The 14,035-nt window shown below is 34.8% G+C and overlaps 1 protein-coding gene across 1 annotated transcript in view; it reads right to left on the bottom strand.

Annotated features, from left to right (window-relative positions):
* UNC13C (unc-13 homolog C) overlaps window positions 1-14,035 on the bottom strand; it is a 496,691-nt gene that overhangs the window by 112,549 nt on the left and 370,107 nt on the right. Inside the window, exons 19-21 of the mRNA XM_090270625.1 lie at window positions 5,654-5,780; window positions 3,617-3,713; window positions 2,795-2,938 (exon numbers count right to left, since the gene is read on the bottom strand). Of these exons, the coding sequence (XP_090126751.1) occupies window positions 2,795-2,938; window positions 3,617-3,713; window positions 5,654-5,780 (368 nt within the window). The remainder of the gene's footprint in view (window positions 1-2,794; window positions 2,939-3,616; window positions 3,714-5,653; window positions 5,781-14,035) is intronic.

Here is a 14,035-nt window from a genome sequence, read left to right as displayed (position 1 = left end):
ATTCTCTTGTTCTGTCTTTTCACAATTTTTCACTACCATGATTCTACTCAGTCCCTACTTGCCCCTGCTTTCTCTTTCTTCCTTTAAAATGCCCAGTGACCTCTGTACAAATCAAAATTGAGTCACCAGTTCACTCTGGGCTCTTCTCTATTATAATAGTATATTATTGACTAAAATCTCTCCTTACCACTTTTGTATCTGGCATCGTTCATCTTTGATAAAGACTCCTCTATAGGGTCACCCAGTCCATATCTGATGTTGTGTGAGCAGAAGAAAAGCTTTGTTTTAAATCATAGAGTTTCTTGGTTGACTTGTTATCTCAGCATAAACTGTCCGACCACAGTTGATAAAAATACTGTCTTCAACAAGGAACCTTTCCTAATTCATCTATTAGTGAACCAGATTTAAACATTTCTAAGAGCCAGAGCAAATGACAGGGTCAGGCTTAAGTCTTCCATTCATAAAAGACTTCAAATTTAGACTTTTTGTGATAATGCAAATGAAGTTATATACCCTTCAGTTTGTGTCTGTGGCTAAAAGCACGTTAAATGTATACATCTTTTATGGGCTGGATTGTGTCCCTTCAAAATTCCTATGTTGAAACCCTAACCTCCAGTATCTCAGCATGTGATTGTATTTGGAGATGGAGCCTAGAAGAGGTGACTCTTAAAGCCATTTGTGTGGGCCGTAATCCAATCTGACTGGTATCTTTATAGGAAGAGAAAATTAGGTCACTTGTGGAAACACCAGGGGTTGTGTGCACAGAGAAAACGCCATGTGAGGACACAATAAGGTTGCCATGTGTAAACATAGAGAAAACTCAGAAAAAAACAAAACATAAGATATACATATAGATATAGATATTTTTGACTTTTTCAACCTCTGAGCTACCCTGATTATAGTATTTAACTTTGTCATAGTTGTTTATAGGTTTGGCCCTCCCACTACAAGTTTCCTGAGGTCAGAGATTATGCTTATTTATGAATAATCTCTCAAAGTGGCTAGTAAAGTGTGCAAGTGAGACAATGAGTAAGCAAGCAGTTGAATGAACAGACAGGACCTCCTACATTGACCCATGGAGCCACATTTATCCTTAGGGCAGTAAGACATAGGACTGCAGGTCATTCCCCTACATTATTCTATTTGTCATATCACCACCCTGCTTAAAAATCTCCAAGTGTTCAGTGTTTCTTAAATCACTTAAGAGTCTAAACTTCTCAAGCTGGATAGCAAAGTTCTTCAAGATATGAACTCATCTTCATTTCCCCAAACTTTCCCACTGCTTCTCCTAGAACAGATGCTTTTGCTCTAAGTCAAGCTTAGCTTTACCTTTTCCTTCATTCCTACTAATCTCTTGGCTTGGAATACTTTAATAACTTCATCTTTGTAGGCTGAATGAACCCCATTTTTCCATGACACCTCTGCCTATTTCAGCTCTTATTACTTTTATTTCCTCTCAACTTACTGTAAATCCCATTTACTTGAGATCAAATTTTGTCCTTTTTCATGTGATCTTCTAATTAGTTTGTCATAGGGTCTTAATTTTATATATACAAGGGGGACCCCCCAAAAAACAGAATTATCACCTGGAAGGTGGGCCTCTTTGTAGTACAGGCTTCCCAGCTAGGTGAGTATTCTAGGAATGCATCTGTATCAGTGTACCAGCTGGTGTTGTTGTGAGAGGCTGTGTTTGGCTGTAGTACATTTTTTTTGAAGACTTTTTCAATACATGGGTCCATTTCACAATGGGTGATTTTGCCAGCACACCTGTCCACACTGCACTGAGTGTTCAGTAGTTTTTGACCAAAAATGGCATGACTTTCATGTCCCACACTCCCTATTCACCTGCTCTCGCACTGAGCAAATTTCTTTTTTTTTTTTGTTTCCCTGGATAAAAAAGTCCTTAAAGAGAAATGATTTGCTGATGTGGAAAAGGTGTAACAAAACATGGCAGAAGCACTAAAAAACATCAAAGTTGATGAGTTCAAAAAGTGTTTTGAGCAGTGGAAAAATGTCTCAATAGGTGTATTGCATGAAATGGAGAGTACTTTGAAAGTTACTGAAGTTTAAAGATGTAAGAATAAATACACAATTTTTTATAAACAAATTCTACTTTTTGGGTCCTCCCTTGTATATATGTTTATATATGATTTGAAAGGCAGAGATTGCATCTTTTATTCCTTATATTCCTCCTGAAACTCTTGGCAAAAAAGTATGCACTTTGTAAGCCTTCTTAGATTCTAAGAGGAGGAAGAGGTCTAAAGAAGAATCTGGTTGATCAAGATCAATCTGCCCAGTAAGAAAACTAACTTTTTAAAAATCAGGGGAATTGCTTATATTCACACAACATTTAGTGGATGATTTGAAATCAGAGCTCTGTTGTCATGACTCCAAGTTCAATATATTCAATATTCTTGTCATTGTACTATAGTGTTGGCTAAAAAAAGACTTGTAATTCGAATATGTGATGGCCAAGGCTTATTTTCAGCTCTAAAGCACATTTGAAATGGAAATAATTTGGCCACCCATGGTAGTGTCTTCAGTTAAAAATGAGTGAGCCATTAATGCGAATAACACATGGATTTTTTTTAAGATGATAAAGCCATATTTAAAAAACCGAAAGTGAAGAAAGAAAGATGGCAAACCTGAAACAACTGAACCCCTTAGAGATTAAACTGTGGTAGTGTTGTTGGAGGAGGCATTCTACAAAACAACAGAATTGTTCAGGTTTCGTGCAAGCAAAAATAACATAGCATAGTCCCAGCAAAGAAAAGATTCATTCCACTTAACCTACCTTTGCAAATCTTCTCATTAAGTGAGATAATGCTTCAGGGTTAGGGCATTCCAGTTTCTTAATAATCTCAAAGCTCTGATTAAGCTGAGCAAAGACATCAACCACGGAACAAGAGAAGAGGGCATGATCAGAGGTCTGCTGGAACTGAGGGGAGAAGGTGAAAGCATCACATTAAACATGCAAGCAGCACTGTGGAAACAGTCTTCATTATTTCATGTAAACAACTGAATCTCCTATATCATGGACTTTCATATCATGTAACTTCATTTTCTAGTAATAAACTGCCTATTCATTTTAAAATCATTTATCTCCTTTCCTGGATGATGTAGTGGAACTAAGATCAAGGGGCAGGCGGCTATTACTGGTTTCTCCATTGCTGAATTGAGCAACTATTTTAGTTAGTTTGTTTATTTCTCATTCCCCATAGGTATTAGGATGATTTAGCCAGCAGATTGTGGCTCAAGACTTTTGAGTTGCTTCAGAGGCTCTGGGAGTGTGTCTGCTCCTAATCTTGGCACCTGGAAAGGTTACAGGACCACAAAGGAGTTTTGTACAAGTCTGCTAAACTTGAAGTTCTGACTAATTCAATAAGTAAAGAATCATGGGAGAAAAGGGTGATTGATTTTTTAAAAATTTATTTTTTTATTTAAGCAATTCCTTAGGGTTCTTACCAGACTTCTTAAGTTGTGTTTTAAATTTATTTTTGGTATTAGAGGATTAAAATAAGCCTTAATAAATAACAATGAGCCTAATAATTTCTGTTAACTTAAAGATGAGCAGTGTGAATAAATTTTGACAAGAAACAACTTAATTTAAACTCACGCCATCCTTTTTGTCTCTTTCCAGTGCTCCATGAAGAAACTCCATTGACACATCCTCATTTTCATCTAGCCACTGCATGACAAAAGGTTCAAACCACCTAAAAAATTAATGTTACAGACTATCAAAGATGTCATATGCACATAACAATGAACACTGCTCTGTTCTTAAATGGGAGTAATTTAATACCCCAAATCTCTTCTCATTCACTTTTTCTAAGTCTGCTTCCTCAGAGACCTTTAGCTTACTTTATTAAATACCCCCCTTTTCTTATACCTTCATTCTCTGTCTCTTTCTATGTATATTTTATTCTACAAAATCAATGTTTTTTATTCTTTACTGCATTACTGTAATTTTACCTTGTGTTATTTTCCTTCATTATGAAGCATGGTTCACAGTACATATTTTTGTTGAGGGTTGGCTGGAAGTGGGTTCTTTCAGTTTCTCAGGTCCATTCTTTATTTAGGTTTTTTTTTTTGAAGGATATTTTTAATATTTGTAGAATTTTAAGTTGATAGCTTTTACCCAGCACTTAAAAAATAGTGCATTATATTCTGTTTATGATCACCTTTATTGAACAGTCAGCCAACAGTATTGTGGCTCTGGTAGTGTTTTTTCTTCTTTGACCCAATATATTTAAAGGTTTTCTTCTTTTTGTTTTAATCAATTTTCTATGATGTACCTACAGGTAGTATTCCTTGCATTTATCCTGCTTAGGATTTATAGAAATTTTTGAATTGTGCTTCATGATTTTTTATCAGTTTTACAAAATTCATACCTAATATCTTTTAAAACATTGCTCTGATACTATTATTTTTTATTTTTGGGAGATCCAATTTTTTTGTATATTAAATTTCTATAATTTGTTTCACAAATGCCTTGCACTAAACCACTAACAGCAAACCATTTCTCTATTGAATTTTTCACCGAATGCACAAAGTTGGGCTAAGTCCACCCCCTTCAAAAGATCACATCCCCCTGTACATTTCAAATTGTAGCCCATGGCACATGCCATATTGTTACATGTTACCCTTTCTCATGAAGCTCTGTGCACATGGATCCTTCATTTTTATATCCCCAGTATCTCATAGGTGACCTGGCACAAGATACATGCTCAATAAGCATTTTGGTATTTGATGGAACTGGATTATCTCCCCCTTTAAGATTCAGTTAATGTATTGTATAAATACTCTTGGAAGAAGTAATACATTAAGTTGGGCTCACCCCTCACATTTGCAAAAACAAAAGCATAAGTGGAGGTCCACATACCATAGACCTAAGTATATATGCTTTTTAATCAAGCTAATAAACTGTTACATAAAATACATTCTATATTCTGTCTCAAAAAATAAACTTTATTGCACTTTGCACAGTACCTGGCATATGGACCGCCCCCCCCCACACTTTAACAGAGTAAAATAGAATTCTGATAAATACCAATGCAGAATATTACAAGTCTGATTGGGTAATGTATTTGTTAGAGATAGTTTATAAAAATGTTACCTGTTTAATAATGATTTCAATTGTAGGAATATAATTTCTAAGACATTTTTCAGTTTGAATTAGAGAAAAACAATCTGATTGTATAGCTCAATACAGAGGGTGGACAAAAGCAGGCTTACAATTGTGAGTATGCAAAACACAGTTTGTCTGTTGTGTTATCATTTATTAATTACTGTATTATTTTCCATAGAAACAAATGTAAATTTACTTTTGCCCAACTTTGTACAAGTGCTCTCATTTTACCAAGAAAATCTGAGTTCAAGCACTTTTTCAGAAAATAATCTCATCCTTTGATCCACAGCCTATGATATATTCCTTTCTTTTTGACTTGAATATCCAAATAAGACATACTTGAAAAATGCAACACAATTAAATATGGTTGCCAAAGACATGTAAACATTTAATTTTAATTTTATAATAGACATGTCTGCATGCAAATGAAGACTACATGAAGCAAATTTAGGGCTGCATAATTCAAGTGTAAGTTTATGGGACTTTTAATTGAGAACAGACTTGGGGTTGAAAATCATTACTTACAAGGAGTATTCAGGAACGGCATCCTTGAAGGCAGGAAGTTCTCGCACATATTCATTATAAAACCATTTCACTTTGAAATGCAAATTCATATAATCAGTACTCTTGCATAACCGCTGCTTTTCATGTTCTATAACAGATAAAATCAAACACTTAATAAAATTTGGTTTGCCAACAATGCTGCTCTGTTTCAATCTACTTTTATTAGCAGTATTTCAAAAAGGAAGAAAATAGTGTATTTGATATAGACAAAGTGAATTGCTAAAGACAGGCCTGAAATTTCACAAAATGTAAAAATCATAATAAATTCTATGTGGAATAGGTCAACCAGTAATGAGAAATAACTTGAATGTCTAATGTGTCATTCGGAAAAAGGTGAGAACTCTGACATTTTTTTTTCTTTCTATTTATCTGCAAGCTCTCATATGTTGACTACTTTTGGCCTGATGAAAGTGCCAGAAAGAATAAAAACTGTAAGCATGAATAAAACATGAATTAAACTAGGAGACATAATCCCTGATTAACACTGTAAATGTGAATGAGTAGATCACATTTTTGACATGAATATTTAACACTTAAAACATTAAGATAGTGGAAAAGGAAATATATCTAACTTCTAATCCAGTTTATTTCTTCTTCACCTTTTAAGTATAGCTAAAATTATTTTACACTCTATGGCTTTTTTATATTATTTAGCAGAATTTCCTAATATATGATATTTTTTTCTCTTGCTCTAAAAGTATAGCTTAAAACAGTTATTTTGATCTATAAATACAATATTGGGGATGGAGAGAAATGATATTACGAAACATATTTATCTCTGCTTCCTTTTCTCCCCCACCCTCCAACATTACTACCTTGGACAATAGTGGCTACAAGTAGACACAACAAACCCCAAAATATCCCTAACTATATTCAGGTTGAAAGCCGTCTGAGAAGCTCTGGTAGTTAAGAACATTGATTTATAGCAGAAACATTCTATACTTTATATTCCAGGCTAAAAAATACTAAATGAAGAAACTAATCATATTGTTATGAACAAATTGAGGACACTTTTTCTTCTCAAGGCTTGACTATAGAGAGACTTAAATTTAAATGATAAGCACAAGAAGAAACAAAACCCCAAATAGAATATTTTCAAATTACCTAAACAATGGTTATTTCAGAACGACCTGTAGAACTAAGAGAGAAAGAGAGAGAACACACACAGAAACAAGAGTAATAAACGAGTTCTAGAACAAACTCCCACACAAAATTATGAACAGGGTGGTGGTTTGCTTCAACTTCCTCCAAATTCATTTCCACCTTTCCCCCTTTCAGTGTTGGCTCTCCCCCTGCCCCTTCCCCTTCTGACGTCTAGTGTCCTTCCTTCCACACCTTAAGAGGAAATATTTATCTGATAAAGTCACAGGTAAGAATTTAATGCAATACAACCCTGAAACCCAGGCAAGGGAAGATTCTTGCTCTGGAAACTACACATTAAGAAGGCTCTCAACTTATCACAAATACAGATTCAAAGATTAAATAGCTTCTGTCACTCAGGATCCCACATCCGGTGCTGGCACAGAGTGAGTCGGAACTTGAAACGTCTGGTCTTGTGACTAACACCACCCCTACTCTTCTGATTACTGCCCTCTAAGCCCAGGAGAAGCACTGTGGACTGTCTTCTGTTCTCTATCTTGGAAACAAAGGGTGACTCTGATGGAGTGAAACCAAGGTTTGCAGATCGCCATGGCTGACAACAGAACAGATACTGCTTTGGAGTATGGGAAGGAATTTGAACCACGGAAGCATTTGAGTAAGAAAAAGACAAACTCATCAGGTGCTTTCTTTGAATAGCATAAATACAATAGACTATTACATAACAATGTATTATTTTCAAGTATTTACAATGCCCGTTTTGTTTGGCTCTAATGCATGCATTTGAAGGTACTCATGAATCAATGCAGCATGCAAAACAGGTGCACATGTTGCCTGGGGAGTATTTTAAATATTAAATGATTCATATTACTCTCAAAGTTTGTATGTATATGATTAGTTCCAGATATAATATACATAAAGCCTGACATTGATTCTTTGCCAACTAGATTGCTATTAAATGCTGGAATTGTCAATATTATTTTTGAAATATATATGAATGCAATTTAACTCATTACATTTTAACTTTATGCAAAAAATTCACATACACATTTACATAAAATATTACTTGCAATCCTGTCTTCATTTTAATAACTATTTTTAATATACCAGAAGGCAATAACTTGCTGAAAACTATTTATGAACTATACCTGAAAGCACATGGAAGTAACTTAAAACTTTTACTTTTGCATTTATAGTTTATTTTAAATTACATTTAAAAAATAAAACACATATTCAAATCATGTCCATTTAAAATACAATGATTTTTAAAAATTCTTTAAATATTAAGAATGTGTGTAAGCTGGATTTGGAGAGGAAAAGAAAAGTGAACCTCAGCAAAAAATTTAAAATAGAAAAAAATTCAATGACAAGGTATGCTTAAATTTTTTAAAAAGAAAAAATTAAATAGAATAGATATAATGTAACTTGGAAAATGTATTATTTGTCACACTGTAGGTAGGACACAAAATTTTTCAAATGTTTTATCATAAAAGCATAATTAGTAATTTTGCTGAAATAAAGGTGAAATACATGTTTTATGAAAAAATATCATATTGATATGAAAGTAAATGTATTTGTTGAAATACAACACAGAACATATTTTATATAATAGTTTACTGGCTTCATTTAGAAATCACATATAGTTAGGTTCACGGCATATGGGCTTCCACTTGTGTCTTTGCCTTTGCAAATGTTAGGGGGGAGCCCCACTTAATGTGTTACCTCTTCACAGAGTGTTTGCACCTTAACTGAATCCTGAAGGAAAGGGTAAGCCAGTTTCATCATATGCCAAAAATATTTATTGAGCATGTATCTTGTGCCAGGTCACATGTGATATCCTGGGGATATAAAAATGAAGGAACCACATGCACAGAGCTTTAGGAGGAAGGGTAACATGTAACAATATGGCATGTGCCATGTGCCATGTGCCATGATTTGACATATACAGGAGGATGTGGTCTATTGAAGAAGGTGGATTTAGCCCAACTTTGTGCTTTCAGTGAACACTTCAACTTAGAAATGATTTGCTGTTAGTGGCTTAGTGCACAAAGTAGGACTTGAGTAAGAGGACACATGTTACATAAGACCTGATTTCTAATTTATAAGAAATACTACTTAATATATATGTATCTCTTTGTGAAATTCTGTAACTATGTTTTAATAGTGGGTTTGAGAGAAACTTAAACTGATGCTGCGCCATAAAACAAAAGGTTCACAGTTTCTGCCCCTTGCAATGAAGTCGCCTCTATACTGTAGGAAGCAGGGAAAAGCCAACTGTGAGCAGTTTTTCAGGCAAGACTTTATGTTTATTTGCTAAACCCATTTACACTTCACTTTAGTTTTCCGTAATTGCAGATGTCTTTCCTTTCTTCTTATTTGGGCACTCTGCTCAGAACTTACAGACCTCCCCAAACCCATTCTTGAGGACTCTGCAGGCTCTCTACATTTGCACAGTTCCAGGAAAGAAACACTTTTATAAGTCTAATGTTCTGTAGCCACACATTAGCCAGGCCACACCCCCTTCCCCCCCAAATCCCAAGCCTCACCGCTATGGATTGATATGGGAAAGGACATAGGAAAGATACCAATTATATTTTTAAAAGATGAATCTGGTTTTGCTCTAATTAGAGACCATCAGTTCTAGTTCCGAAGAATACACCTGATATGATAACTCAGCAATTCTCAACCTGTGTGCCGCAAGAAATTTTAAGGCATTCAATCAATACCTGACTATTTAGTCAGGGGCACCGACCTCTTTTCCTTTAGACTGTCAAATTAGAAAATGACAACAGCCAACAAAACAATAGCCGTCCAATGTAAATGAATCAAAATTATACCTATTTTTTGTCAGATCGGCAACAAATATAATGTATTTTTTGGTGTGCCACAGAATTTTAGCAATTAGTTTATGTGTGTCATAAAATAAAAAGGTTGAAAATTGCTGTGATAACTCAAACTATCAGGGTTTTACCATTCCCTTTGCTGGAAAAAAATATTTGGAAGAAGTACTAATAGTTTTCTCCTTACAGAATTGCTTTCACACCTATAGCAATTACTTTTTCTCCCTTTTCAAATGCATTATGAACTGATATTTACTGCTCTATATAGACAGAAACAGCAGACTAAAATCACCCATTTTCATATCCTGCCAATTCAACAAAAGAGTACTGACATCTTTACATGCATGTGCATTTCAGCTGGTACAGCAAGAGTTTTTCAGTTTATTTAGTTGGTGAGTAGATTTGACCTTAGGGAAAATGAAAACAAAAGTGAAAAGGGTATGCTCCTGTAACTTGTCCTTAAGTAGCAAATATTATCTAACTTAAACATTCTTCAGTAATACTTTGTAATCATCATGAACCTCAGTCTTTGTGGCACGTTAAACTAACGCCCAAATAATGTCCTTTTCCTCCCAGGCACACAGCCAGACTACATTTCCCTACCTTCCTAGCAACAGGTATGATTGGATTTGGGGACCAGGTAATGTACGCCAGTCCCAGTCTTACCCTAAAACACCTCTTATAAAATTTTCCCTGCCTTCCCTCATTTACTGGCCATCTGCAGAAGATCCAGCTGAAGATTCCAAGGAACGAGGAGCTCACAGAGCTACTAGAGGGTAGAAGTCTGGGTCCTTGAGCCACTTCTCAGAGGAGAGTTGCCTAATCAGAAATACAGTAACCCTCCCCCCACTTCTCCCCACCCGCTGCCATCTGCAGTTTTGCTTTCCATGATTTCAGTTACCTATAGTCTGGAAATATTAAACAGAAAATTTCAGAAATAAACAATTCCTAAATTTTAAATTGCATGAAGTTCTGCATAGCTTGATGATGCCTCACTCTGTCCTGCGCCGTCTCACCTAGAACACGAATCATCCCCTTTGTCCAGCATATTCACACTATATACACTCCCTGCCTAGTCACTTAGCAGTCATCTCTGCTCTCGGATCGCCATCAGTGGTATCACAGTGTTTCTGTTTCAGTAACTATTATTTTACTTAATAATGGCCCCAAAGTGCCAGAGTGGTGATGCTGGCAATTCAAACATGCTAAAGATAAGCCATGAAATGATTCATTTAAAAAAGGCATGTATGCTTAAGAAAAAACATAGCATGTACAGGGCTTGGCATTATTTGGGGTTTCAGGCATCCACTGAGGGTCTTGGGGGATTTCCCTAGTGGATAAGGGGTGACTACTGTGCCTACTTTACTTGTACAAGTAAGAAATAAACAAAATGTTGCTGTGCTAAATTGTATGGAATTAGGTTACATGGGGTTAAAATTCTGTTGCATCACAAAGTATTTTTAAATATTGAGACCCACTTAACTAATTTATTAACTAACCTCCAAACTACTCTATATTTAAAAAATATATATTTATTTTTAGAGAGAAGGGAAGGGAGGGAGAAAGAAAGGGAGAGAAACATTAATGTGTGGTTGCCTCTTGCGTGCCCCCCCTGCTGGTGACCTGGCCCGCAACCCAGGCATGTGCCCTGACTGGGAATTGAACCAGTGACCCTGTGTTTTTCCGGCCAGCACTCAATCCACTGAACCACACCAGCCAGGGCCAAACTACCCTTTCTAATTTCCATATACATACACACACGTATTTCCATACATTCACATTAAGCAAGGTTGTCCTCTTGCTTTGTGGTAGTGTATTAGCATGAGTACCTCCAGTAGACCACACTGTGAATTAATCCATCATCACAGAGAAAATTAGTTAACCAAACTTGTTAAGTTCATGTTAAGAAAATACTATATAGGCCCTGAGAGAAGAATAATCATAAAAGTAAAATACATAGGTGTTGGGGATAGACTAATATCACTTTTTAAATCTTCCTATTATCCTTGTTTCATACTTGTGGGCTCTAAGCTATATCCTGAGCAGTTACTATTATCACTTAAATGATTCTTCAAAAAATGAGCTGTTACTGTTCAAAATCAATCTGTCTGTTTTTCTCATGTCCTTATGTATTCCTCCCATAATGTATAATTATATAAGGAGATAATTTAAATAAATTACAGTTATATCCTAACTACTGCCTACCAAATATCAACGTAGAAGATTATAATATTAAATTAAAATATGGTCTAAATCATCTTTAATTCTACCTAAATTATCTTCTGCTTAGGGGTAGACTACATTGACAAATTTGCATTTATCTCATAGAATATGAATGACTTCTGGAGTTTATGTAGCCATTAATTCTCCTACATTTTTAATTTTGGCAACAAAGATTTAACTAGCTCATTACTTTTACAAAAGAAAACATTTAATTAGTTTTCTAAACAGAAGTGTGATAATTTTGAACAAAATTTAATCAGAACTTAAATGAGAAATATGAATATTTTAATACCAGAATAACAATGCTTCATTAAAATTGTACAAGAGTCTGATCTAGGCACTGTTCATGTCTCCAAGTTGTTTAGAAGGGCAGCTAAAATAACTCCTTATATAATTCTAATACCATGAAGAAATAATGTTTTTTTCCTTGCCTAATTGCTCTGACTAGAACTTCTAATATCACATTGAATAGAAGTGAGCATCCTTATCTTGCTCCTGATCTTAGAGGAAAATCTTTCAGCTTTCACCATTAAGTGTGATAATAGCTTTGGGCTTGTTGTATATGGCTTTTATTATGTTTATAATATACCTATACCTAGTTGGTTAAGAGATTTTATCATGAAAGAATATTGAATTTTCTCAAATGCCTTTTATACATCTATTGAGATGATCATGGATTTTAATTTTTTATTCTCTTAATTTGGCATATCACATTAGTTAATTTTTGTTCAACCAATTTTGCATCCCTGGAATAAAACAAGTTGGCTGCCATAAATCATCACAGTGTCAGTTTTTGGTCCTTCATTTGTGGTCTCATTTTATTGCATAACCACCCTATGTTGTCCTTTAGTTAGAAGCACACAGTTTTGTAGGACCATCTCAAACATCTGTCTGAGTGTTTAATAGTCTGCTCTATATCTAGAAGGCAGTGATCTGGAAGTTCTGGAAGGAATATCAAATAAAAACCCAGTATTAGAAGCCTTATGCACTGATGTTTTGTGAGATATTATGTTCTTGCAAACAAAAAACCTTATTACCTAGAACTTTTGGGTAAATGATACACACATATGAACAAAGATGATCATACATTCATATTAACAGTATATAGATGGTGATCATGGGCTCGTTCTGCTACACTGAGAGCTAAGCCATGTAACTAGAAGTAAACAAAAAAAGAATAAGAGTTATGATTTTCCATTTTACAGCAATTCTATAAAGGTCTTATAATATCAGCACATCATTAGGATAAGAAAGGACCTAAAATTATGGCAGCCAAAGTAAGCTATGGTATTAACAAGGTATAAAGCTTGGAGAAATGAAATAAAAATTAAAAAAATAAATGATTATACATAACATGTGAGCAAAAAGGAATTTGGACCAATGTGAAACTTACAGAAAGAAAAATCAGCAAACAAGAAAGAAAAGAAAAACTACCCACAATAATATACTATTGTATACAACTTTCTTAAAAAATTAATGACTATGAAGGAACAAATATCATGAATTTTTATAGGGTAAGAAAAGCAATATTGAAGTTTCTTTTATGACACATTTTTGATAACTAAGTCCTGGAAAAACACTAGAAAAAAGAAGCCAAGCAAATTAATAAAACATTGCCTTACTCTATGACCACTGAACTGATGCCAGAGCAGTTTTACCCTTGAGAGGAGTAGCTGGCAGTCCTACTTACCATTACAACCAATCTCTCAGAAACATCCCAGAATGAATCCAGGCCCCCTGAGTTCTTTAAACCAAGAAGTATGGGGTCAGGCATACTTTACAGACATATTCTCTGATACATCTGCTTAGAATTCTGGTATAGATCTATAACCCACAAACCTAGACTGGTGGTTTTAGAGTAGGACTATTTTTTTTTCCATTGGAACCAAAACTGTTTGAACCCCTTTCTGTGTCACCAAAAACTTAAACTTCTTCTATTTCTGGATAAAAATAGTCATTCACAAGTGAGCTGTACAATTCATCATGTTTTATGACTTTAAATTTTTCTTTGCCAGAATTAAACAGTACAACCTAAAAATTTCCCTATAATCTTCATCTGTGATACCAACTCCTACATTTGTGAAGTATTTTGTGGCCAAGCAAAAAACTGGAGCTACTGTCCCATAACACCCAGAAGAAAGATATACCATTTCATGGTATGACTTGGAAGAATGCTACAAAG

The sequence above is a fragment of the Furipterus horrens genome, unplaced genomic scaffold, assembly GCF_987537825.1.
Source record: "Furipterus horrens unplaced genomic scaffold, mFurHor1.1.pri manual_scaffold_3, whole genome shotgun sequence".
Taxonomy (NCBI): Eukaryota; Metazoa; Chordata; class Mammalia; order Chiroptera; family Furipteridae; genus Furipterus; species Furipterus horrens.
The sequence above is the reverse complement of the archived record's forward strand: the minus strand, read 5'-3'. Positions and strand labels throughout refer to the sequence as shown.